Below are 21,757 nucleotides of genomic sequence, written 5' to 3' on the forward strand. Positions count from 1 at the left end.
TATTTTTGGGTACAAGGGTCCCCCAGCTGCCTCAAGAAAGGCAAAGAGATGATGGGGGCAAGTTCAGTGAAGAAGAACACACCACAGGGCTCAGTGCCAGGTGTTTATTCCCCCACACGCGGGACTGCTTAGACACAACACACACAGGCGTTGGCACCGTGGGAGGGAGCAGCGCCCTGGCCTCAGCGGGGGACAGGGCTTTCTCTCAGCCCTTGGCCTCATGGCGGGAGACGGGACAGGACCGGTTCTCTCTCCTGTCTTCACTGGGGACTGAGGGGACCCACGAGCAAACCACCCTCCCACCTCCCAGCCAAGAAGCAGCCACTTTGGTGACAGATTTAGTTCCAACGGGTACAGTAAGTGGAGGCGGGATTGTTCTGGTCCCAACCATGACAAGGTAGGGTGTAAATGGTAAAGGAAGAGGTACTTTGGATTCGGCGACGAGAGGGGTCAGGCGACACCACGAGAAGCATGTGTGGAGGTTGGGGGGTAGTACAGTTACTGGGCTTCTGAGCTACCTAGTTCCTGGCTCGGCAGGAAGGGTAGCAGAGATGGACAGGGCTTATTGTTTGGCGTTGATGATGTCCACGAACTCAGGCTTGAGGGAAGCACCGCCCACAAGGAAGCCATCCACATCAGGCTGGCTTGCCAGCTCCTTGCAGGTTGCCCCAGTCACAGAACCTGGGGAGACGAGAGCAGGAGTGGTCAGCGATGAGATGGGGTTACTCCACGCTGACCTCCAGGTTGAAGGAGGGCTCGGTCTGGTTCTCAGCCCACCCCATTTCAGGCTGGAGCCAAACCCACTTACCGCCATAAATGATGCGGGCACTCTGAGCCACTGCATCAGAGACGTTGGACTTAAGCCATCCCCGGAGCTTTTCGTGTACTTCCTGGGCCTAGAACAAGAAGCCAGACTAAGACCTTCACTCATTGGGGAAAAAACCCTGGGCTCCAGTGGAGACAGGCAATGTGGTTTGCGGGCAAGAACCCTGGGGCTTCGATCCCACCCAGGCCCTGGAATGGGTATCCTGAGACAAGTAACTCTCTTTTCTCCTTTTATTAGTTATTTAGTCTCGACATGTAGTGTGCAGGATTGACATGTAGCATTCGAGATCTTAGTTCCCTGACTAGGCCAAACTAGTGCAGTGGAGGCTTAACCTCCAGGGAAGTCCCTCTCCTGTCTTTTTAATGAGGGGTTGGCCCAGGTGGTCTCGGTGGCCATCCAGTTCTGTCAAGACAAGGGAGGATGAGGACAGGGCTCCTGGGCTTGGTTACCTGTTGGGGTGTCGCTGTCTTGCCGGTACCAATGGCCCACACAGGCTCATAGGCCAAGACAACCTTGCTCCAATCCTTCACGTTATCTGCGGGACAGAGATCACAGGTGGCAGGGTGAAGACAAGAACATAAGGAGTTGTTTCCCAGAGAATGAGAGTGCTGGTGGCCTACTGCCCCCTGGTGGCTATTAAAGGGAAGTGACATTAGAGGCAGGAGTAGAAGGAATAGGAAGGATACAGGATTCCCACCCTCCCCTTTCCTGCATCAGCACCAGATAGCCTCAGGCTGCAGGGCATCCTACCCCAACCTCTGTGTCTCCACAGCCCTGGCTAGGCTCAAAGGCCCCTTTCTCGAGAGATACCTGCGATGACCTTGGTTTGCTCGAAAACGACCTTCTCAGTGATGCCAGCTTCCCTCTCATCTAACTTCTCCCCAATGCAGGCAATCACTCCAAGTCCCTCTGCCAGGGCGTGGGCCACTTTCTGCCCAATCAGCTGTTGAGGAACAGACTTGGTGAGCACCCATCTAGGAACAAGCCAGCCCTCATCTCCTCCCCCCCGTTACTAACCTCATCTGACTCCCCAAAGACGTGTCTTCTCTCAGAGTGCCCCAGGACTACCCATGTGGCTCCAAGATCTTTGATCATACCAGGGCTAAAGGAAGAGAAAAGCTGTGGTTCAGCAGGGAGCCCACCCTGTCGCTGTCCCCTCCATGAGGACAGTGAGGGCTGCGGGTCCCCCTCCCACCCCTCTGCCATCAGCATCTTACCTGATCTCCCCTGTAAAGGCCCCATTGGCCACTTTGTAACAGTTCTGCGCAGCCACGGCAATCTTGGGATCTAGCTTCTGCCTGGCAAAGTCAATGTAGGCGGTGGGGGGTGCGCAAACCACCTCTGAGGATGAGATGGTGACAGACGGGATGAGATCACAGGGAAATCTTCATTCCCCAGACCCCACCCCGTGCTCCGGAGTCCCCTCACCTTCACCACTTTCTTAGTTTTGCTTTTGACCTTTTTCACCCCAGCACGATCATCTCTGTCCACTTTGCACCCCAGGCTGGGCCTGTACCCAAGTCTTTGAGCCTCCCAGGTACCCCTGAGAGGCCATGGCCCTTGCCCTGCCCTCTGCTCTTTAGCAGCTGTGGCTCTGATTTCCTCAGGCTATTCTGGGCCTGGGCACCTCTTAGACTCAGCATTCTCTGGGGGCCAACCCCGCCTCCCTTCTAAAATAGCCCATCCCCACCTCCCCCAGGCCAGGCCAGGATTTTCAGCAAAAGCAGAAGGGGCCAACTCCTGGGGTTTGTACTGGGGTCTTTGGGAGAATAAACCACAAGGGGATGCCACTTGATCAGCCCCAAGGTTCTGTGACTTAGGTGGGTGAGGGGGCAAGGACACGGGCCGTGGGTGGCAGCAAAGCATAGAGGCCTTGCGCTTTCCCGTTTTTAGGCTGGAGAAAACGGTAAGAGCGCGCCTCATTCCCAAATGGCTCTTCCCCTTTCCGCAGAAGGCCGGAGTCCTACAGGCCGCCGAGCGGACTGGATCGGAGCGATAGCTCTGGAGGCCGACGCGGCTCAGTAGGGAAGCTCTGCCGCCCCGGCAAGGCGCGGGGAGGAGTCTCCGGCGGGCTACGTGCGGCGGCGCACGGAGCCCGCGCCCAGGCAGCAGCCGAAGCCGGCACGCAGCCTCCAACCCCACGCACCGGGCCGCCGCCGGCCTCTCCCGATCGCCCGCAGGGGCTGGGCTCACTTTTCACCCTCGGCCGGTGCAGGCCCCGTCTGCGCCCCGGGGCCACCATCCTCCCCACAACCCACAGCCAGAAAGCACCGCGAGATGCGGCCCCGCCTTTACCCGCCGACACACCCCAGGTTCAGAGGCCGCGGAGCTCAGGCCCAGATCCCGACAGCCCTGGACCCCAGCCTTGCACGCAGGGCCACGCGGACGCGGGCTAAGAGTTCCAGAGAGGGCGACCACGCCCGACCGCCCACCCCGGCCCTCCCCGGCCAGGGCTCACCCGTGTCGGCCGGCACCTTGGCCGCGTTCAGAGTGTTGATGAGTTCCCCCAGATTGTTCTTCCTCCCATTCATCTTCCAGTTCCCCCCCACGAAGAACTTCCTGGACGGGGCCATGGCTAACGAACAGGCACGCTGAAGGTCAGGAGCAGCGCGCCCCCGCGTCCACTGGCCGCTTATATAGAGCGCGGAGATGCAGAAACCCGCCCCCTCTGCGTCCTCGTCCATGGCTGGCCCGGCCCGCGGGAGCCCTGCCCCCGGCCCCGCCCCCCGCAGCCCTGCCCCCGGCCCCGCCCGCCGCCCGCGTTGCGAGGTTCTGACGTTACCCCCTCTCTTGTAGCAACGTTCCACGGCCGTCGCGGGCACCTTAGGTCCTTTCAGCCTGAATTGCCTGACTTTGGGGTGAAGGCGCGAACTGTGCGTCCTGCGCTCAGGGTAATCCTCGCTTCACGGCTGCAGCCCCCCAACCCCCGGAGGGCTAGAAGGATCCCCAGTGGTGCTCGCTGGCTGGCTGAAGGCCCGGACACTCCACTACACTCCCAGGCTTGGCCTCACAGCCGTGAGGGGCATCTTTCCAACTCCGGGAAAAGGAACCCTCTGCCCCCATCGGAGTGGCCACATCCCTAACTGCTGAGCAGGCACCTTTGACCTACCCAGGGCCGGCCCAACCCCATAGTAACTGGTCAAGTAACAGGGTTCACATGCGGAGGGACGGCCCACGTGGGCTGGACACAGTGCAGCTACTAAAGAGGCAGTTCAGAGGTCTGCCCTGCCCCCAGGAGTATCTCACTTTTTGCTCCAGTGGGCCAGGGCCAGACAAAGGGCTGCAAGGCCTGGTGCCCAGGACTCCCCACTGGGCACCTGGGGACACTCGAGAAGAACCCACTTGGGCCCCATCTCATGTGACCTTCCTCCACTTCCCTGCATCTGACAGCCCCCACCCCTCAGCCTCCCTCTCCTGCCCCCGTGAGCACCTCACTCAGCCCCCAATTTCCCAAGAGCAGTAAAAAGTATAGAAAGTAAAAAGTATAGAACTGCCTGCCAGGGGGGCGGGGAGGGGGCACAGAGCCGCATGGAGAAGCAGGCCCGGCAGTTCTCAAAACCTGACCCTCCTGCTAACCCAGGGAAGACAGTCTCCCCCGAGATATCAAACAGGACACACTTGAGCCACTGTACTTTTATTCACATCCTGTATTTTGGCATTTTCCAGAGAAGGACGGGGAGAGACAGGGTGGGGCAAACATTGAGGCAGGAGGGCGAGGGGGGACTGGCTCCCCATTTCCCTCACATCCTTCCTGGCCCCGCCACAAGGGGAGCACACACAAAGGGGGAGGGGAGGCACAGAAGCCCCCTCGGTGGAGGAGGCAGCACAAAGCTACACCCAAGCCACACACACACACACATACCCACACCCACACCCACACCCACACCCACACACGAACAAGCCCGCTCCACACTGGGCAGGCAGAATCACAGAGAAGCAGAAGCGCTGTGGGGTCAAGGGCAGGGAAGCAACAGTCTCCTCACAGACAGGCGGCCGGCCCCTCCCGCCCTCTCTGACTCCATTCCCAAGGTCTCCCCAGAGCCCCCCCCACCCCACGCTTTGCCTGGCCAGTCTCTCCTGGCCTGTAGCTTCTTCCCTGCTGCTGGGGACGAAAAGAAAAGGGGTACTAAGCAGGGAGGCGTCCATCCCTCAGCCCCATTCCTCATGCTGGGCGGTCTGTCCCCTGGGTGCCCTCAGGGCAGGCTCTTAGCTGGCCACTCTCTGGTAGAAGTAGATGTAGCCTAGGTCCTTGGGCGGCTTCTCAGAGGCACACACTTTCTGGTCGTTGTAGATCACCCACCTGGGGAAAGGGGTAGGGAGAAGGGTGAACAACCCAGGCGACAAGTCTGTCTTTCTGACGCGGTCCCTGGACTTGACCCTGGTGGTTCGGGGGCAAAGGCTCACAACCTTCTCTCCCCGGGCCCCCAAACTCAGCCCAGCTGCCTCCTGTCTGAAGGGAGTGTCCCATCTCACAGGGTCATTTCTACTCTGTGTCTTCAGACCCCTGTGCAGTCTTTACAGCCCACCCCCACCTATTCCCTTTAGGTAGAGGTCAGCAAGCTTTGTCAAGGCCAGACAGGAAATATTTCAGGTTTTGCAGGCCATCTGGTCTATGCAACTATGCAGCTATGCAATTTGCCTGCTGCAGCATGAAAATAGCCATAAATGATACATAAATGAATGTGGCCATGGTTGTTAAAAAACTATTTATAAAAGCGTGTGGCCCAATTCAGCCCTGGAGCCCTCATTTGCCCATCTCTGCCCTCAGGCCTTCCATCAATTTCTGGTGAATTGTGGCCTGCACCAGGCAGTCCCTTATATTTCCCCCCCACCCAAGAATATTCTAGGGTCTTCCAGGATGCCCCTACCCATTCCCACCACCCCCACCCCATTCAGAAGGCACGTGCTGGCCCCTCACCTGCCTTCCTTCTTGATGTGGCAGACGTAGTGACCACACATGGTCGAGGTGCCCATGTGACTAATGAAGGCAAAGAGCTGATACTCTAGGGAAGGGGAGAGAGGGCAGAGCAGACAGTGAGGGAGGGGGATGTGTCCAGCAGCTCATGACCAGGGTGGGATTTCAGGGACGGCAGACAGGCTGGGCCCAAGTCTATCTCAGCCTCCCAGGACCCCAGCTTCAGGAGTCATGTCCATGGAAAGAAACTTCTGACTCTGCACCCTCCCCAGGGAAGCAGAGCCGCCTGTCAGTGAGGACCTAGTGGAGCAGATTGGCTAGATTCTCCCAGCGACACTCACTTCCAGGACCATCCCGGACTTTAGGTCCCACTGGTATGGACTCGGAGATGGAGTCGGCAGCTGAGCGGCCCTCCGAGATGTCCATGGCAGCTTCTGCATCCAGGTCGTCAATGTGACTGAAGATCCAGTCCACAGCCCGTTCTAAACTGTTGTTCTTGGGGAGGAGGGAAGTGTTACTTTTTTAAAAAGCAAGGTCAGGGTTGAGAAACCCCCAGTGAAGACCTCTGCTCCTCATCACAGCCACTAAAGGGTGGAGCCCCAGACTGGCCAAACCGCAGGGGTAGTCTTCACTTGCTCCTGAGGGGTGGAACCTCGCTCCCGCCCCCATCTTCCCAGCGGACCCGTCCTCAGCTGGGGGCGCCCATACCGTGGCCCGCAGGGCTTTCAGGGCCTGGTCCCGGGAGAAGCCCATGGAGACGATGGTGGTCACACAGTCCTCTGGTGGGGGGTCAGCGGCTGCACTTGTGGAGCCGGGCCCGCTGGAGCCAGGCAGGATGAGGGGGTTTGCAAAATCTGGGGATGGAAGGGGTTCAAGTGTTTGGGGGAGATGCTGGCCCTGCCTGCCACCCCCCTCCCCTGCTCTGGCTCCCCAGCCCTGCCTACCCGGGTCGTCCATGTGTGACATGACCCAGTTCATGGCGGCTTCGGCCCCGCTGTTGCCCGTATAGTAGACGGCTTTGCGGCAGGCGTCCATGGGGAAGCCCATCTCCACTAGCTGGATGATGACCGACTCATCCAACATGGGCGCTGCAGGGGAGAAGCATGGGCACAGGGGCCTGACTCCTTGGGCCACTCCCTGCCCCTCCCCCACAGCCCCCCCCCCCAGTCCTCTCCCAACCACCCATTCCATGCGTTTTTTTCCTCCACAGCCTGGCACCTTATTCCAGAACTAAAATGGCAACACAACCTCATGTGGGGCTGGCACTATCCTCAAGGTCTACAGAACTGAGCCCAGAGACGCCCTTCCCTGTTCATTCTCCCAGAATAGGCTGTTTCTGGAGTATGAGCCCCCGCCCCCGCCCCCAGCCCACGAGGTAACACAGGCAGAGGCAATTAGCCAGCACTGCTCCACCCACACAGAGAACCTGGCTGGGGTACCCTCTCAGCCCTCATGTCCATCCAGAGGGCAGAGGCAATTTGAAAGGGAGGACAGGAGGAGCACAAAGGATAGGGTCAAGGGGTGGCAGGCAGAGAAGACCCCCATCAGCAAGGGAAAGAGACAGGCAGGAAGAAGAGTCACTAACATGTCGGAGAGGAGAAGTGAGGGGAGCAGAAGGAGTCTTCGTCTTCGTTGCCATAGAAACCAAGGCTACCTTTGGGTTCATCCGGAGTGACCAGGGGTGGGGCAATGTCGGGCAGCTCCTCCTCTCCAGGCTGCAGCCCTGTGCCCCTCAGCTGAGAGATGTCTAGCTCCTCGGGCATCTCGATGGACACGTCTAGAAAGCGTACGGCAGGACAGAGGTCACCTCGGCAGATCCCCGAGGCCCTCCTGGGAAGAGCACTCTGGGAATCGCAGGCCTCTGCCCCATCCTGCTCTGTAATAAGATGATGTGCAGGGCAGGACCCATTGCAGGGACCCATCACCGTGTGATAAAAATAACCACAGGTTGGGTGCGGGGGGTGGGGGGCAAGCGAACAGGATTCCAGTCTTAGATCTACCACCAATGAGCCACGAGCCAGGGAGGGGTCTCTGACTGTGCCACGGAACGATTCTGTACTTCCGTGGGGCTCAACTTCTCCAGGAGATGAAGCTAGTTCTGGGGTTCACAAAGTCGTCAGGGGCCTGTGAGACCCGTGAAAACAAACTGTTTCAAGATTATCAAAATGAAAACATCTTACCAACTGTATAAAAGTAAAACTATGAACACCACTTTTGCTTGTGTAAGTCATAACTATAAAATCAAAGAAGTCTTAAACAACAACGTCCTACTGTATAGCACAGCACACTGTTCTCAATATCCTATGATAAACCAAACAAAAAATTTAAAAAAGGAATATATATGTATTTAATGTAACTGAATTGCTTTGTTCTACAGCAGTAATTAACACCATGTTGTAAGTCAACGATACTTCAATTAAAAAAGGTAGTTAAAAATTTTTTTTAAATCAAAGAAATCTTAATAATATTTCCCCTTTCAGAGGAAAGCTGGAGAAGAAGTTTACATGTCAAGGCCCCTTCTTTTTCTAGCATTTTCTGCTTAACCTCCCTTGCTCATCCTGGCCGCCATACCCAGTTTCTTGGGCACCCAGTCCAAGCCGAAGGTGAACTTCTTGATCTGGATGACCAGGTAGTCGGGGAATGAGGCAAATCGTGTGGTCCTAGGGAAGAGAGAATGGCCTGGTACCCAGAGAAGCTGTCCTGAAAGCCCCACCTGGGTCCAGACTCTCATAATTAGAACTAACTGCCCTGAAGATAATTTCATATTCCTTTCCTGCCCTGGACAGGCATCAGAGTGTCTGCAGACAAACAGCAGGAGGTAGGAAGTAGGGGAATGGTGGGGGAGAAGTCTTAGGGGCAGGAACAGCAAAGGGGCAGGTGGCTGAAATCTCGGAGACCAAAGCACTCTCTCAGATCTCAAGTTCACGCCAGTGACGGGTTAGCAAAAAGTAAGACTATGTGCTAGAAACCTCAGTTCTGTCCACGACTGTTCCTAAGTGCCCGTGATCTGCCAGCACTGGGGAAGTAAGCAGACAGAGGCTTCCTGAAAAGTGACCCCATCCACCCCAAGAGAGATGAAGACTGGCAGGGATGGGTCAAGGTAACATGTAGCAGTTATCCAAGTCCACTCCTGCCAGGGCCTCTCAGTTCCCCTCAGGCCCCAGGTTACCAGCCTCAACTGATGCAAGCCCGAGTTCTGACCACAAAGGGATGAAAGAACACAAAAGAGGCTGACCACATCTCGGGGATGACCCTGACAGAGGCTGGGACCCACAGGACTTACTTGACGGCGACTGACTTGGCCTGCAGGGCCGTGCTCCAGAAGTCGTCCACCTGCTCAGGGGCGCCGTAGGCCTCCAGGCAGGAGCTGAAGGGTACCTGGGCCCGAACCAGCTCAGGCAGAGGCAGCTTCTCCTCTTCAGCTTGCCGCTTCTTTTCCTCATATTCCAGAAGCTCCTCTGGTGACAGAAGCAGGGGGTGGACCCTTCAGAGGGGCCAAGCCACATTCTCCCTCAGCCCCGCCCTACTGCCTCTGAGTCCACGGCTACCTCAGCTCCTCTGCCTCCCCAAACCCACCGGACACACATCTGCCTGTGACCTGGCCTCTTTCTCAGCACAGCTCAGCTGACCAGCTGTGGGCAAGGTCAATCCCACACCTCCGCCTGGTCGGGAAGCAGGGACACCGCGGGCCCTGCTCCTGAAAGGCGCCCGAGCCCCATCACTGCCAGGCCTCTGACCCCAGGCCCCAGCGGGGAGCAGAGCGCCCACCTTTGTTCAGGGCCGCGTCCATGGGCACGGGCAGCTGCATGATGTAGTCCACTCGCTGGGTGTACTTCACCTTCTCTGTGGCCAGGCACTTGATCTTTTCCTCCACCAGGAAGCGGAACACTTCATTAGGATTTTCGGAGCTCCGGCAATTCCTCTATGGGGAAGAGGCAGGGTGGGGAGGTCTGGACAGCCAAGCACTGGGGCGGGGGCCTACAAGAGTCACTGGGAGGTCAGGGAGAGAGGGGAGTGGAAGGGAGAGGAGCACAAAGAGGTGCAGGGACAGGAGAGCAGAGCAGAAACCTTCCCTCATCAACCCGCCAGTTCCGGCCCGTCCTGGCACTGCGGGACTGCGTGGGAAAGTGCCTGTACTTCTTTTTTTAATGTGAACCCCCTTTTTAAAAAAAGTCTTTACTGGGGACTTCCCTGGTGGTCCAGTGGCTAAGACTCCACACTCCCAATGCAGGGGGCCCAGGTTCGATCCCTGGTCGGGTAACTGGATACCACATGTGCAAAGTTCACATGCTGCAATGAGAGATCAAAGATCCCGTGTGCCGCAACTAAGACCGGCACAGCCAAGTCAATAAATATTAAAAAAAAAAATCTTGGTTGAATTTGTTACAATATTGCTTGTTTCTGGTTTCTTGGCCTGGAGGATCCTAGGTTCCTGACCAGGGATTGATCCTGCACCCCCTGTGCTGGAAGGTCAAGTCTTAACCACTGGACCACCAGGGAAGCCCCCTGTACTTTCTCCCTAAGCACTAAGTGCTTGCCTATCATTTCCTTTGGGAGTATCCTTCATTAGGCTGCAAGCCTGACAAGTGTCCTCAGGTGCAAACACCACACTCAGGAAAGGCTCAGTGCTCGGGGTCACTGGGGTGGGGCTGGGTTGGGGCTGAACAAGTGAGCAGTGGGGAGAAGGGAGTGAACCGAAATGGAAGGTAGACGGGAGGCGAGTGAAGATCGCTCCCACCTTCCCTGTCCTCACCTCCACCATGTTGATAAGGTGCAGGAAGAACTCTTGGGCATCCTGCTGCCTGTTGGTGGAGAACTCGGGGTGACCCTTGCCAATGAGGGCCTTGAACATCCGAGGGGCGATGCCATCTTGGACTTCCTAGGCAGAGTCGGGGCAGCCATTCAGCCAGAGCCCAAGAGGCCACCAAGCAGCGTTCTTTAGACACCTCCCAGATGGATCTGTTTCCCCGCCATTCCAGAGCCTGAGAGGGATGGAGGTCCAGACCCACCTTCTGTTCCGTTACCTGCTCCCCATCGCCCGACTCTGGTGCTGGCTTGGAATACTCCCCCGAGAGCAGGCCGTGGCCCAGCTTGGCCCTGTGTCATCACCCAAGAGAACCATTTAGCTTCCATCTGACACCCCCAATCTACCCCTTACCTCCCCAACTCAACCCCTGCTCAAACCCCCTTAGACAACTCTTTTAAATGTGAACCACCTTAGGCTCCATGGGAACCCAACTCAAGGCAGACAGCATGCTTGCAAGACAGCCATCGGAAAGCATCTAGCTGGCCAGAGGCTACACTGTTGCTCACTTCAGGGGGTCATGGAGGAGAAAGAGGGCACACAGGCCCGGCTACATACACCTGGGTGCTGAAGTCCTGGGTGGGGTCCGTTGGGGCATTCTGGAAGATCTTTTCCAGCTTGTCCACGTACCTGAGCCAAGGGAAAGATCACTGAAGGGGCTGTGGCCAGGCCCAGAAGAAAAGGGAAGGGAGCGGTCATCTACCAGCTCAGGGAACAGGTCCCTCCAGAGTGAGGAGACATGTGTTTGACACTTGGGGTCCACTTCTTTCCAGCAACCCACCTTCCCTCCCCTTCCCAAACCAGTCAGGATGCAGGGTACACCAGCCTCTGCCCCGAGACAGAGCCATGGGGTGGGAGAAGACACTCAGAAGAATAAATACAGTTCATGTTCTTTGAATAGAACGTGTCGATATGTTCTAAATTTTCATATGTGTCTCAGGCCTTCCTATTTAGACAGGAAGCTCACTTCCCTAACCCTAACTTGCTTTTCTTCTGTCTCCATGTCCCAGCCCTCCCCTCTCCCCAAATGCACCATGCCCACGTTAGGTACTCATCTGATGTCACTGGCCCAAAATAAAGAGCACCTGTTGGCCCTTGAGTCCATCAGAAGGCCTGGGAGAGCCCTGGGGCTGAGCATCTGGCCCCACCAGTGGGCTTGTGTATAAGCAACTTTACAACCTGCTCCCCGGCATGTACCAAGAACCAAGACTGAGCTAGAACAGAGGTCCTGAGGGCACCAGAGGTGGGCGCCCGGAGGCTGGCTGCTAGGAGAGGGCTGGGGGTCAGGGCACAGAACCAGGGGGCTGGCTGCAGGGAGAGGGCCTGGGGTTGGGAGCTGGCCACGGGGGGAGGGAGGACTCACTTCCTCTGGAAGTCGGGGATGCTGAAGAGCACCTGGACCACTGAGTTGAGGTAGCAGCTGTTGCCCAGGTTGCGGATGCCGGTGTAGCCGGGCCCGGACAGCGGCTTGAGTGGCACCGCTGACTCCTGGATCAGCTCCCACTCGCCAATGCGCTGGTTCATGTCTATCTCCAGCTCTGTCATCGTCTTGTCCGTCTGCACGGGAGGAGGCACTTCAGACCTGAGTCTTTTTTCTTTTTAGTTTGGCTGCGCCAGGTCTTAGCTGGGGTATGTGGAATCTACTTCCCTGACCAGGGATTGAAACCAGGCCCTCTGCACTGGAAGCACGGGCTTTTAGCCACTGGACCACCAGGGAAGCCCCAGACCTGTGTCTTTTATGTTCTAAAACATAGTCTAGGATGAGAGCCAGCTGGAGCCTGGAATGTGCTGAATTATGGACCCTGACATGGGAGGCCCATTGGGCATCCTCCAGTGCAAGTTCCGGAAGGCCACAGGCAACCTCCAGGGGCCCATCAGGCAGCAGGCCTCTGCCCACATGAGGGGATGAAATGAACATGACATCCTCTAGCTGAAGTGTTCCTCCATTTTGAAGCCACCCCTTCTCACCCTCAGATCTCCACCCCAGCACCGCTTCCTCGGTCCCCTGGGCCCAGCGGCCCCTGCTGGAAACTGTCAGCTCTGCCTACAGTCTGTGGTTATTCCCTGACCTGCACAAGCACACAATGGACGCCTGCGTCTCATCTGGTAGAAGCCTACAAGCCAAGGACCACCCCTGCCTCATTCACAGAGTGACCAGCACCCAGCAGGCGCTCAGTAATGGTCGCTGAATGATGAAATGATTCTACAAGGCTTTTCACAGGAAGCCCACGAATCCTGGGAACTGGGGTCAGCGTGGCTTCTCTCCCCACCATGCCGCCTCAGCCTCAGCCTCAGGCAACGAGGGAGGGCCTGACGGGCAGGGACGAGAGAATCTGAGCGGAGGGCGGTCTCACCTTCTGCATCTTCAGCATGTCAATACCAAAGTGGGACAGGTGCTCAGCCAGGTTGGGATCCAGGACCATGTCATCCTCGTCGTACGAGTACACGTCTAGTGTGGGAGGCAGGAGCAGTGTCGGGGGAGGGCAGTTCAGGCCCCGCCTGATCACTGGGCCCACCCCCTGCCCCGAGAGGCCTTGGTGGGACAGCAGGATGAGCCCAGAGGGCAACCCTCCTGGCTCCCTCGAGCCCTTCTTGGATTGGCTGTCAGAGAAGATGCAAACAGGACGAGGGCTGGAATTGGTTGTGTCTCCAACCAGCAGAAGGAGGTTCGAGAGTGAAGTGAGTTTGGATGAAGACTTTCTCTCTTACTTACAAGAGAATGACGGTCACTACTAGGAAGGGGACTGGGGTTTTGGGGGGCTATCTGAAAGTTCTGTTTCATCTGCAATATTTTCATTGTTTATCAGGAGACGGGACTCATGTCTTGTTCGTGTCATGTGAAATGAGTAGTGGTTCAGACCCAGTGATGTCCACGTGGAGGGGGCAGGGTGTACCAGCTCCATCTGGGGTGATGGTGCCCAGCTTGACGGCCAGCGGGTAGCCCGTCTCCCGGAAGTGCTCCACGGCGTGGTTGTTGCCCCCGCTGCCATCGAAGTAGCGCCGGCCACACAGGATGGAGCCGTCCGTGAGGTTGAGCCACAGGTTCTCCCGCATGTCGCATTTGGAGCACTTCCAGCCACTGACCCCGGGGAAGAAAATGAGCCGAGTACAGGTCAGCGGTTTAGGGGAGCGGTGGACGGACGGACGGGGCTCTGCAGCTCCTCCGCTGGTCCAAGGCCTCTCTCGTCTCCTCTCCTTGGGACGTCCCCTCCCCGAGTCCAGCTCCCCACGAGTCTCCCTCCTTATCCTGCTCCTGAGCCTCTCTCCCTCCAGACTCCCAGGAGGGTGACTGCCCGCCCCTGCTCTGCTCTGCGGGTCACGCCCCAAGGTGGGGGTGGGGTGGGGCAGGCCTCACCAGGGAGGGATCCGAGCAGGGTTGTCCAGCTGCTTGAGGTTGAAGGCATGCTTAGATACCTGCCGCACTTCCCCATCCCAGGCCTGCACCTCCTGCTTGCGGGAGGCCGAGTCGGCCGACAGGAGGGCCTCCACCGCACTGGTCACCTGGGGGAAGCAGAGGGTCAGAGGCGGGACCCAGTTCCCAGCCCCATCCGCCCCTCGGTCTTCAGCTTTCCTGGAGCTTGCCCACCACACTGCTGCTCTGACCCCGCCTGCCCCAGAATCTTGGGTAGGGCAGGAAGGTTTTGTACCCGATCTCTGACCATGTCGGGCAGTCCCCCCAGCCCATCCCGGGCTATTTCCAGGTAATCCGGCAGAATGACGATCTTTACATCCTCATCGTATTCAAACTTTTCCTCGTTGAGGTCAAACCCGCCTTCGACACCTGGTGAGACAAGGAAGGAGCTGGGGCTGGGGTGAGGGGTGGGAGCGGGGGGTGGGGGTGGGGTGGTGATGGGGGAGGGAGTGCGGGTAGGATGACTACCGCAGGTGGATTCCCCTCCTCTGATACAGGGCTTCACCTTGCCCCCTCCAGGGTTCCAGGGCCACTGACCAGGCCCCTCCTTTGGGGGCTTTCCTAGCACCTCTCAGAGCAGGAAAGACCAGCTCAGGGAAGAGAACAGGATGTCAGTGACGCTCACCGATGGCCAGTCGGGTGGGTTTCTTGCGGGGAGGGTCTCCAGTGCCTGCGGTCGTGTCTTCCTCTTTCTATAGTGAGGCAGGAAGGGCATGATCAGCCCCAGCACCAGGGAAGGGACAAACGGACAATGGATGGACGGGGATGGAGTGGGTTAATCTCGGAAGAGAAAGGAGCTAAAAAAAAAATCATACATGCTGAGTTTTAATGGTCCCAGCAGAAGCAGGCGAGGAGGGGTGGAAATGAGGCCCCTGGGAGGTCAGGACGGGACAGACAGATTCAACCTGGTGGCCCAGCAGGATGAGCCTGAAGGGCAGCAGGTTTTGCCTACCGGGCGCCGGGTCCGCCGGAGGTGCAGGTAGACTCGCTGGCCAGTCTTGTTAAAATGTCTCTCCACATACTGTTTTCCAAAGCCCAGGAATGTGTTCATGCAGATGTAGAGGCCGCCCTCAGACTCCTACAGGACAAGAGGCAGGGGCGGAAACACGGGCAGGATGAAGCCTAGCCAGGGGAAGGCAAGACCTGGGGTCAGAAATGGCTGGCTTCAGGAAGCAAGGTCTGTCCTCAAGCACTGTGTGGCCTCTGGCAAGTCACCTATTAGCCTTTCAGGACCTGGTACATGGCTAAGTCTCCCATCCTCCTGTGATTTGGTAACAACCAACAAGGACACCGGGGCTGAGCAATGCCTATCAGTCACCACTGCTCTTCCAGTCAATGCAGAGAACTCCCTTGATCTCCTTCTTGGAGCCTTGAGATCCAGAGTGAGTCGGGATCAACTACTACAGACCTGGGAAGAACTGCATGTCAGACACTGAACCTAAACCAGGAACACCATGACCAACCCCACCTGACCGCCAAGATTCAGCAAACCTTCCAGACTGGAGAAGAGAAACTAGCATCTGAACATGACATCTAATCCCTGGGCTTGCCAGCAAGATCAGACCTTTCCTTTACCTCACTCTACCAGGTGATCAAAACCTGGCCCACATTGGTTTCATCTCCTCTTTCCTGCTAAAGGCTGGCTCCAAGGGAACCATGTGCTGCTTGGGGCTCACAGCCAAACCAGGACCCCGTCTGGCAAGCACATGAAGCCCAGCCTTCTCCAGCCACAACCCAGATGCCTCCCACCACACCCCACCCCCCTCAAAACAACCAAATCTCCAAGAAGGCCCATCAGCCTCCAACCTCAAAGCCATTCCCTTTCTGGAACAATCTAGCAACACTTTCTGAGACAGCTAGAATACACATAGCCCAGGAAGAACACAGGGAAAAGACAAGTGTCCACTGTAAATCACAGCGGAGGAGAGGACATGGGCTTTCCCCAACCTGAGCGAGTCTACCAGTGCCCTTGTGAAGAGGGTGCTGGAGAAGGGGGAGGAGGAAATTGGAAACAACAGAGTCTTCTCTCAGATCCAAGCAACAACAGGCATCTTCTTCCTAGAATTAAAGCCTCAGTGGCCTTGAATAATTCTCTGCTGGGAATTAAAAATAGGGCAGTTCTCCATCCCATAGAGCGCTCTGTACCACTCCTGAGAACAGTGCGGGTTACAAAATTTATGAACAAATAGAGCGTTTCTCATCAGGGAGGTCACATAAACTCTTTCTACCATGAACCCAATTTAAAGAAAATCAAATATGCCAGAAGTTGGTTAGCAAAGCCAACCAATGGAGACCTCTCGACAGGGAAGAGAGAAGAAAAGTGTAATGAGATCAAAACCCTTTTTGGATTATTCAAACCATTACCAAGGAGAGAGACAGGAGTATAGAAAGGGAGCCACTGTAGGTAAATGAAAGGGAGACTTCTACCATCTGTTGATAATTAAGGGGAAAAAACCCTTTTCTTCCTGAGAAAGACAGCGCTTCACTATCCATGCACTTGATAAACTGGGAGGCCTGTGGGAGCTCTGCAGTGATTAAACTCCTCTGTTGCCAGTAAAAGATGCTGATTCCACCAAGGATTGGGAACCCCAGAGTTCTGCTCTGAGCAGCTGTCCTCTTTACGTTCTGCCAAAGCCAGACTTCAGAGAAGCAGCACGTTGTCTGAGGCCCAGATCAAAGCCTAGCAAACCAAGCAACCCACAAATCACAGTGATGACCCTGAAATGGGCCTCAGATCACCCTGCTATACTCAGCACTGGCGATGCATTAACGAAGCCTTTCCACTCTGACTTGCAGTTTTCCCAACCATGAGCTGGTCTGGCTGAACACCCTGGGCAGGGCCCACAGCGGCTTGAGGGAGGGGTGGTGAGGGGGGCGGATCCCAGCCAGGCTGCTGCCCTCAGTTCAGGCTCTGGCCTGGCTGGAGGCTTGTGTCTGCCTGACGGTGTCACAGGAAGGCAGAACTGCAGGAAGGGAGGTACCGGGTGGAGCCTGCCAAACGTGAAGCACGGTGTGGGTGGTGGCTTTGTCTAACTAGTCAGGAGTGGGAGTGGGATAGGAAAGAAGCCTTAGTGTCCCCCACGAAAGAAACCATCTCTCTGGGAATACTTTCCAAAGGTTTCCCTCTGCTCTCTCTGATGGACAGGAGAAAGAAAGGGGGCTGCGGCCATTATTCACCTCAAAGGAGAAACGACTAGAGCTTTCCTCTCCTCTTCCCCCGCCACCCAATGACCCACCTCCCCGCCCCCTGACCATATTAACCATGGGTGGAGGCTCTATAACTCAGCCTTTCTCAGAACCAGCCTTCTTCAAGGCCACTTCCAGGCTACTAGGCGCCTGGGAACTGCAGTCCCCACCCCACTACCCCAACCCGGGCTCAGAACAGCGGTGGTGGTGGGGGGTCGCCCCATCCCTCCCACACGAGACTACAAAACCCGGAGAGCCATGCGCGACAGGCAAGGCCAACTCCCAGGCTTTCGCAGGAGTCCACGTGGGAGATGTAGTCCGGCAACTGGGTGGAGCCTCTAGCTCAGAACGGCAATGAGGGGAGTGAACGACTACAATCCCCACAGTGCTCCAAGAAACCAGGAGCGGGTGGGGCGGGCGCAGTAGCTTTCGGGAGTGGTAGTCAGACGACAGCTCGCGCGAATTCAGAGCAACGGCAGGAGTAGCGTGGAAGACTACAAGCCCCATGGTGCACCGCAGGGAGGCGGTGGCCCAAGCCTTGCAGGCCCCGGCAGAATGACCAGGGAGATGGAAGTCGTGCTCGCTGAGGGCGTGGGGAATGGGCTTACCGGTGTGTCGAAGGAGAAGGCGCACTCGTCTTTGTGGACCCGGTCTCCAGCCTTGGGGACCCGGATCGTCGGCAATACTGACAGCAGCGCCTCCTCACTCAGCTCCGCCATGACACCGGCACCAGCTCCTCCACACACAGCGGCTCTCACCGCTTCTAGTCCCCCCTACCCTTCCGTCCAATGAGCACCACTCGTTAGGTGCATGCGCCGAAGGGAAGACGCGCGAGAATGGCAGTTGGACCAAGCCTGCCTCCTAGTGCTCCGCCTTCTGCCCGCCTCTTGACCATCGCCAATGAAAAGCGCTTCTAATGCAATCGATGGTCGAAAGAGCCAATCCCACTCCTCCAGGGCAGAGCGCACGTAGAGCAGCGAGGTGGGCCCAGGAGTTTTGCTGCCGAGACTCTGGGACCCTACAGTGCATGCGCGTATCTACTGAAGAGCAGAAACTGACGGTTGTTTAAACCAGTGAATCCCAGAAACTTTCCTCGGAGGCCTGTCCAATGGGAAAATTAAAGGGCAGCTGTAGCTGTAGTCTTGGATGGAGAAGGCAATGGCAGCCCACTCTAGTCCTCTTGCCTGGAAAATCCCATGGATGGAGGAGCCTGGTAGGCTGTAGTCCAGGGGGTCACTACGAGTTGGACACGACTGAGCAGCTTCACTTTCACTTTCCCTTTCATGCATTGGAGAAGGAAATGGCAACCCACTTCAGTGCTCTTGCCTGAAGAGTCCCAGGGACGGGGGAGCCTGGTGGGCTGCCGTCTGTGGGGTCGCACAGAGTCGGACACGACTGAAGCGACTTGGCAGCAGAAGCAGCAGTAGTCTTGGTATTTGAAAAGGGGCTGTCCAATGAGGTGGGGTTCGAGAGGGTTAGTGTTGAGTGATTGCTAACTCCGTCGACCAATAAGGATTACTGTCTTTCTTAGGAAAAAAATATTCGTAACTCCGTCTCCAGCGGGATATGTAAATAATAGCGTACTAATTCATGATTCTATTTTTTGAAACCGAAGGTCTCTTACGCGAAGATTAGCATCCCGCAAAATCTCACAACCGGGAGCCTGGTACAGAACAAAAGTCCCCTTAGCAAGGAGGCGTCACCCCGGCAAGTCAAGCCGCTGCCTATTGGCCCCCACGGACCTATAATAGACGTTCAGGCAGCCCAATGCCTTCCTTCATTGGAGGCGGGACTCACAAAGAGGACCTATAGGAGCCGGCATCGGTTCAGCCAATAGGGTCAGGGCAGGGGCGTGGCGGGAAGTTTGAAACTCAGCTTCGGGAGTTGAGGATTGAACCGCTTTGCACCCAGAGGTGGAATTGGGGCCCGGTAAGGGATTTGAATAAATTAGTGAATAAATTAGAGGGCCCAGCAGGCCCTGAAGGAGTTGCCTTGTCTACTATATTCGTCATCATCCCCGCAGAGAACTCTGGCCCGGCGTCCAGGCCGTTTCTCAGCGGAGAATGGGGGAATGGTCTGGAGTCAAAGGTCGAACGGCTCAGACCTGAGTCATTTCTCGCAGGCATCCTCTCCTCTCCCGGGCCGGGCCCTGCCCCATCCTTTTTCTGTTGGTTGCGATGGGCTCAGCTAAGAGCGTCCCAGTCACTCCAGCGCGGCCTCCGCCGCACAACAAGCTTCTGGCTAGAGTGGCGGACCCCCGTTCACCCAGCGCCGGCATCCTGCGCACTCCCATCCAGGTACACAGGGGTGGCATGGAGGAGGCAGCGAATCTGTCTCAATTTGGCAGTTGCTGCCTAATCTAAGAGAACTCGCCCTTCCCCCAGCCCTCCTCGCCTTTCAGGCCTTATTTTCTGTATTCTCAATCCCGGTGAAGTAGGCTGAATGTCTGATGGCCTTCGCAATTCCCGTCTGCAGTATGAATCTAAGGCTACAGACCTGGGAGGGGAGAATTGAGGGCCCAGACTCGTTCTAGCCTTTGTTCCTGACAGGTAGAGAGCTCCCCACAGCCAAGCCTGCCAGCAGGGGAGCAGGTAGAGGGACCTAAGCTGGCCCAGGACTCAGATCCCCGCTCCCCTACCCTTGGCATTGCACGGACCCCTATGAAGACAAGCGGAGGTAAGTGTTGGGCCCGGGGAATTATGGTACTGCTGTCATCCTCCTGCTTTGAACCCACGTCCCTCTTTTCTCAACACTTTGCTGTCTCTCAGTGACTTCTCTTCTCCCGATCCCTCACTGACCAGGGTGCGAATCCTAAGGCCCACGTATCCCTTCCTCCTTGCTGAATGATTTGTGACAGACAGTCACTATCTCATGTCACTTCTATCCTCCCCAGAGCCCCCAAGTCCACTGGTGAAACAACTGAGTGATGTATTTGAGACCGAAGACCCCAAATTAAGCCTTCCCCCCGAGGCTACTCTGCCCCTAGAGACACCTTCATCTCCTCGACTGGACTCGCCTCTGAGCACCCAGGTTTCCCTTGAAGACCAGGTGCCTCCTGGGAGTCAGACTGAGCTCCCTGCCAAGCAGGTGTTTGCCAAGGAGAAAACAGGACATGCCTCAGAAACGCCTGTGGCCAGCCAGGGCTCAGACAAGCCCTTGCGAGACCCCGAGACTCCTCGATCTTCAGGTACAGAATCTAAGGGCACAGGATGGGGAAGAGCAACTGGGAGAACACTCTGGGATAATGTCCACAGACGGATGGAGGAGGAATAACCTGAAAGCTCCTAATCTTGGCTGCTTGTTTTAATTCCTTACTCACCCGAGGTTCTAAGTGTGTGTGCCTGTGCGTGTATGTGTGTGTGTGTGTGTGTGTGTGTGTTAATTCGCTTATGTCGTGTCTGACTCTTTTCAACCCTGTGGACTGTAGCCTGCTAGGCTCCTCTGTCCATGAGATTCTCCAGGCAAGAATACTGGAGTGGGTTGCCATGGCCTCCTCCAAGGGATTGTCCTGACCCAGGGATCAAACCCATGTCTCTTGTGTCTCCTGCATAGGTTCTAAGCACAGCAGGCGGAAAACAAACAGCAAGGTGCCAGGGAGGTCTCCTCTCACCGTCCTGCAGGACGATAACTCCCCTGGGACTCTGACCCCACGACAGGTAAAGGGTGAGCGGGTGAAAGCTGTTACTAGGAAACCCAGAGTAAAGGTGGGGGCCTTTTCCCCACCTGGTCTTCTCTCCCCTGAACAGCCTCCTGCCCTCCCTCACCTTGCCCAATGCCTTTTGCAGGGTAAGCAGCCTTCCTTGAGTGAAAACTTTAGGGAACTAAAGGAAGGGGCCGCTCTGGGAACTGGACGACTTCTGAAAACTGGAGGACGAGCCTGGGAGCAAGGCCAGGGTCATGACAAGGAAAATCGGCACTTCCCTTTGGTGGAGAACTAGACCGTGCATGGCTCCAGCACCAGACTCCCTAAGGGCCTGGCCGTGTTCTGTGTCCTCCCACCCCTTCTTGCCCTGGGAGACTGGAAAGGTTCGTTCTCTTAACTCCCTCTAAACCAACAACTCTGGGACTCAGAGCTTCGTTGGTTTTCTTTGTATCTGACGTATTTCTGTATATTAAAGCAAGTGATTTTAAGTTATATTTTTAAGTGTTATACTTAAACCGTGCACTGGGTCTCCTGTCTGCAGAAAGCCTGCAGGGGGCTTGTGTTCCCTGGCCTGACTGCCCCCATGCTGGTACCTCCAAGCCTCATCTACATACCTCCCCTAAATCCTAGTGTTCCCCAGGGTGCTGTCCTTGGCCCTTTCCTCTTGCTGTCCCTGGATGTTTATTATGGGGCCTTTTTTTTTTAATTGGAGTATAGTTGCTTTACACCGCCATGTCAGTTTCTGCTGTACAATAAAGTGAATCAGCCATACATATACATATATCCCCTCTTCCTTGGATTTTCTTACCATTCAGGTCACCACAGAGCACTGAATAGAGTTCCCTGTACTATACAGTAGGTTCTCATTAGTTAACTGTTTTATACATTGCTGTTGTTGCTGTTGTTCAGTCGCCAACTCAAGTCTGACTCTTTGTGATCCCATGGACTGCAGCACTCCAGGCTTCCCTGTC

The 21,757-nt window shown here is 56.4% G+C and overlaps 3 protein-coding genes and 1 long non-coding RNA gene across 24 annotated transcripts; 2 read left to right on the forward strand and 2 right to left on the reverse strand.

Moving 5' to 3' along the window:
* Positions 1–90: 90 nt before the first annotated feature.
* On the reverse strand, positions 91–3,562 carry TPI1 (triosephosphate isomerase 1). 2 transcript variants are annotated; one of them, XM_081588080.1, is made up of 7 exons: positions 3,351–3,562; positions 2,044–2,125; positions 1,844–1,928; positions 1,637–1,769; positions 1,276–1,361; positions 809–896; positions 91–681 (listed from the first exon to the last, which is right to left on the reverse strand). In XM_081588080.1, the coding sequence occupies exons 1-7, from the start codon at positions 3,508–3,510 to the stop codon at positions 563–565; spliced, it is 753 nt and encodes a 250-aa protein (XP_081444206.1). In that variant the 5' UTR covers positions 3,511–3,562; the 3' UTR covers positions 91–562. The 2 variants fall into 2 exon arrangements, with proteins under 2 accessions (XP_081444206.1, XP_081444205.1); XM_081588079.1 differs by having other exon boundaries at positions 2,044–2,167; positions 3,285–3,562.
* Positions 3,563–3,646: 84 nt separating this feature from the next.
* On the forward strand, positions 3,647–7,952 carry LOC145544814 (uncharacterized). Its single transcript, XR_014081649.1, has 2 exons — positions 3,647–3,717; positions 6,014–7,952. It is a non-coding gene; the product is annotated as an uncharacterized LOC145544814 (long non-coding RNA).
* USP5 (ubiquitin specific peptidase 5) lies at positions 4,445–17,923 on the reverse strand. 10 transcript variants are annotated; one of them, XM_081588086.1, is made up of 20 exons: positions 17,752–17,923; positions 14,910–15,035; positions 14,583–14,649; positions 14,193–14,326; positions 13,901–14,046; positions 13,440–13,624; positions 12,900–12,994; positions 11,909–12,102; positions 11,104–11,175; positions 10,766–10,838; positions 10,495–10,620; positions 9,510–9,663; positions 9,025–9,199; positions 8,313–8,401; positions 7,396–7,518; positions 6,686–6,829; positions 6,450–6,595; positions 6,083–6,236; positions 5,745–5,829; positions 4,445–5,126 (listed from the first exon to the last, which is right to left on the reverse strand). In XM_081588086.1, the coding sequence occupies exons 1-20, from the start codon at positions 17,860–17,862 to the stop codon at positions 5,033–5,035; spliced, it is 2,493 nt and encodes an 830-aa protein (XP_081444212.1). In that variant the 5' UTR covers positions 17,863–17,923; the 3' UTR covers positions 4,445–5,032. The 10 variants fall into 10 exon arrangements, with proteins under 10 accessions (XP_081444212.1, XP_081444209.1, XP_081444210.1 ...); XM_081588083.1 differs by having other exon boundaries at positions 6,083–6,258; positions 6,394–6,595; XM_081588084.1 differs by having other exon boundaries at positions 7,327–7,518.
* Positions 17,924–17,971: 48 nt separating this feature from the next.
* On the forward strand, positions 17,972–21,278 carry CDCA3 (cell division cycle associated 3). 11 transcript variants are annotated; one of them, XM_081588101.1, is made up of 7 exons: positions 17,972–18,203; positions 18,759–19,072; positions 19,167–19,440; positions 19,693–19,819; positions 20,037–20,330; positions 20,696–20,799; positions 20,929–21,278. In XM_081588101.1, exons 3-7 carry the CDS (start codon positions 19,321–19,323, stop codon positions 21,079–21,081), a joined length of 798 nt encoding a protein of 265 aa, XP_081444227.1. In that variant the 5' UTR covers positions 17,972–18,203; positions 18,759–19,072; positions 19,167–19,320; the 3' UTR covers positions 21,082–21,278. The 11 variants fall into 11 exon arrangements, with proteins under 11 accessions (XP_081444227.1, XP_081444221.1, XP_081444224.1 ...); XM_081588095.1 differs by having other exon boundaries at positions 19,266–19,440; XM_081588098.1 differs by having other exon boundaries at positions 17,972–18,124; positions 19,266–19,440.
* The last annotated feature ends 479 nt before the right edge of the window (positions 21,279–21,757 follow it).

This window comes from Giraffa tippelskirchi, chromosome 4, assembly GCF_054371585.1.
Source record: "Giraffa tippelskirchi isolate mGirTip1 chromosome 4, T2T-mGirTip1v1.2.pri, whole genome shotgun sequence".
In the NCBI taxonomy this organism is placed as follows: Eukaryota; Metazoa; Chordata; class Mammalia; order Artiodactyla; family Giraffidae; genus Giraffa; species Giraffa tippelskirchi.

Coding starts and splice junctions, on each gene's coding strand:
- TPI1 (XM_081588079.1), bottom strand. CDS start 3,510: ATGGACGAGGACGCAGAGGGGGCGGGTTTCTGCATCTCCGCGCTCTAT. Junction 897..1,275: donor AGACAGCGACACCCCAACAG/GTAACCAAGCCC, acceptor TTCTTGTTCTAG/GCCCAGGAAGTACACGAAAA. Junction 682..808: donor TGCCCGCATCATTTATGGCG/GTAAGTGGGTTT, acceptor TCGTCTCCCCAG/GTTCTGTGACTGGGGCAACC.
- USP5 (XM_081588081.1), bottom strand. CDS start 17,862: ATGGCGGAGCTGAGTGAGGAGGCGCTGCTGTCAGTATTGCCGACGATC. Junction 14,047..14,192: donor CCGACATGGTCAGAGATCGG/GTACAAAACCTT, acceptor TGCTTCCCCCAG/GTGACCAGTGCGGTGGAGGC. Junction 9,200..9,509: donor GGACGCGGCCCTGAACAAAG/GTGGGCGCTCTG, acceptor TTCTGTCACCAG/AGGAGCTTCTGGAATATGAG.
- CDCA3 (XM_081588094.1), top strand. CDS start 18,060: ATGCAATCGATGGTCGAAAGAGCCAATCCCACTCCTCCAGGGCAGAGC. Junction 18,125..19,265: donor AGCGCACGTAGAGCAGCGAG/GTGGGCCCAGGA, acceptor CATTTCTCGCAG/GCATCCTCTCCTCTCCCGGG. Junction 19,820..20,036: donor CCCTATGAAGACAAGCGGAG/GTAAGTGTTGGG, acceptor TATCCTCCCCAG/AGCCCCCAAGTCCACTGGTG.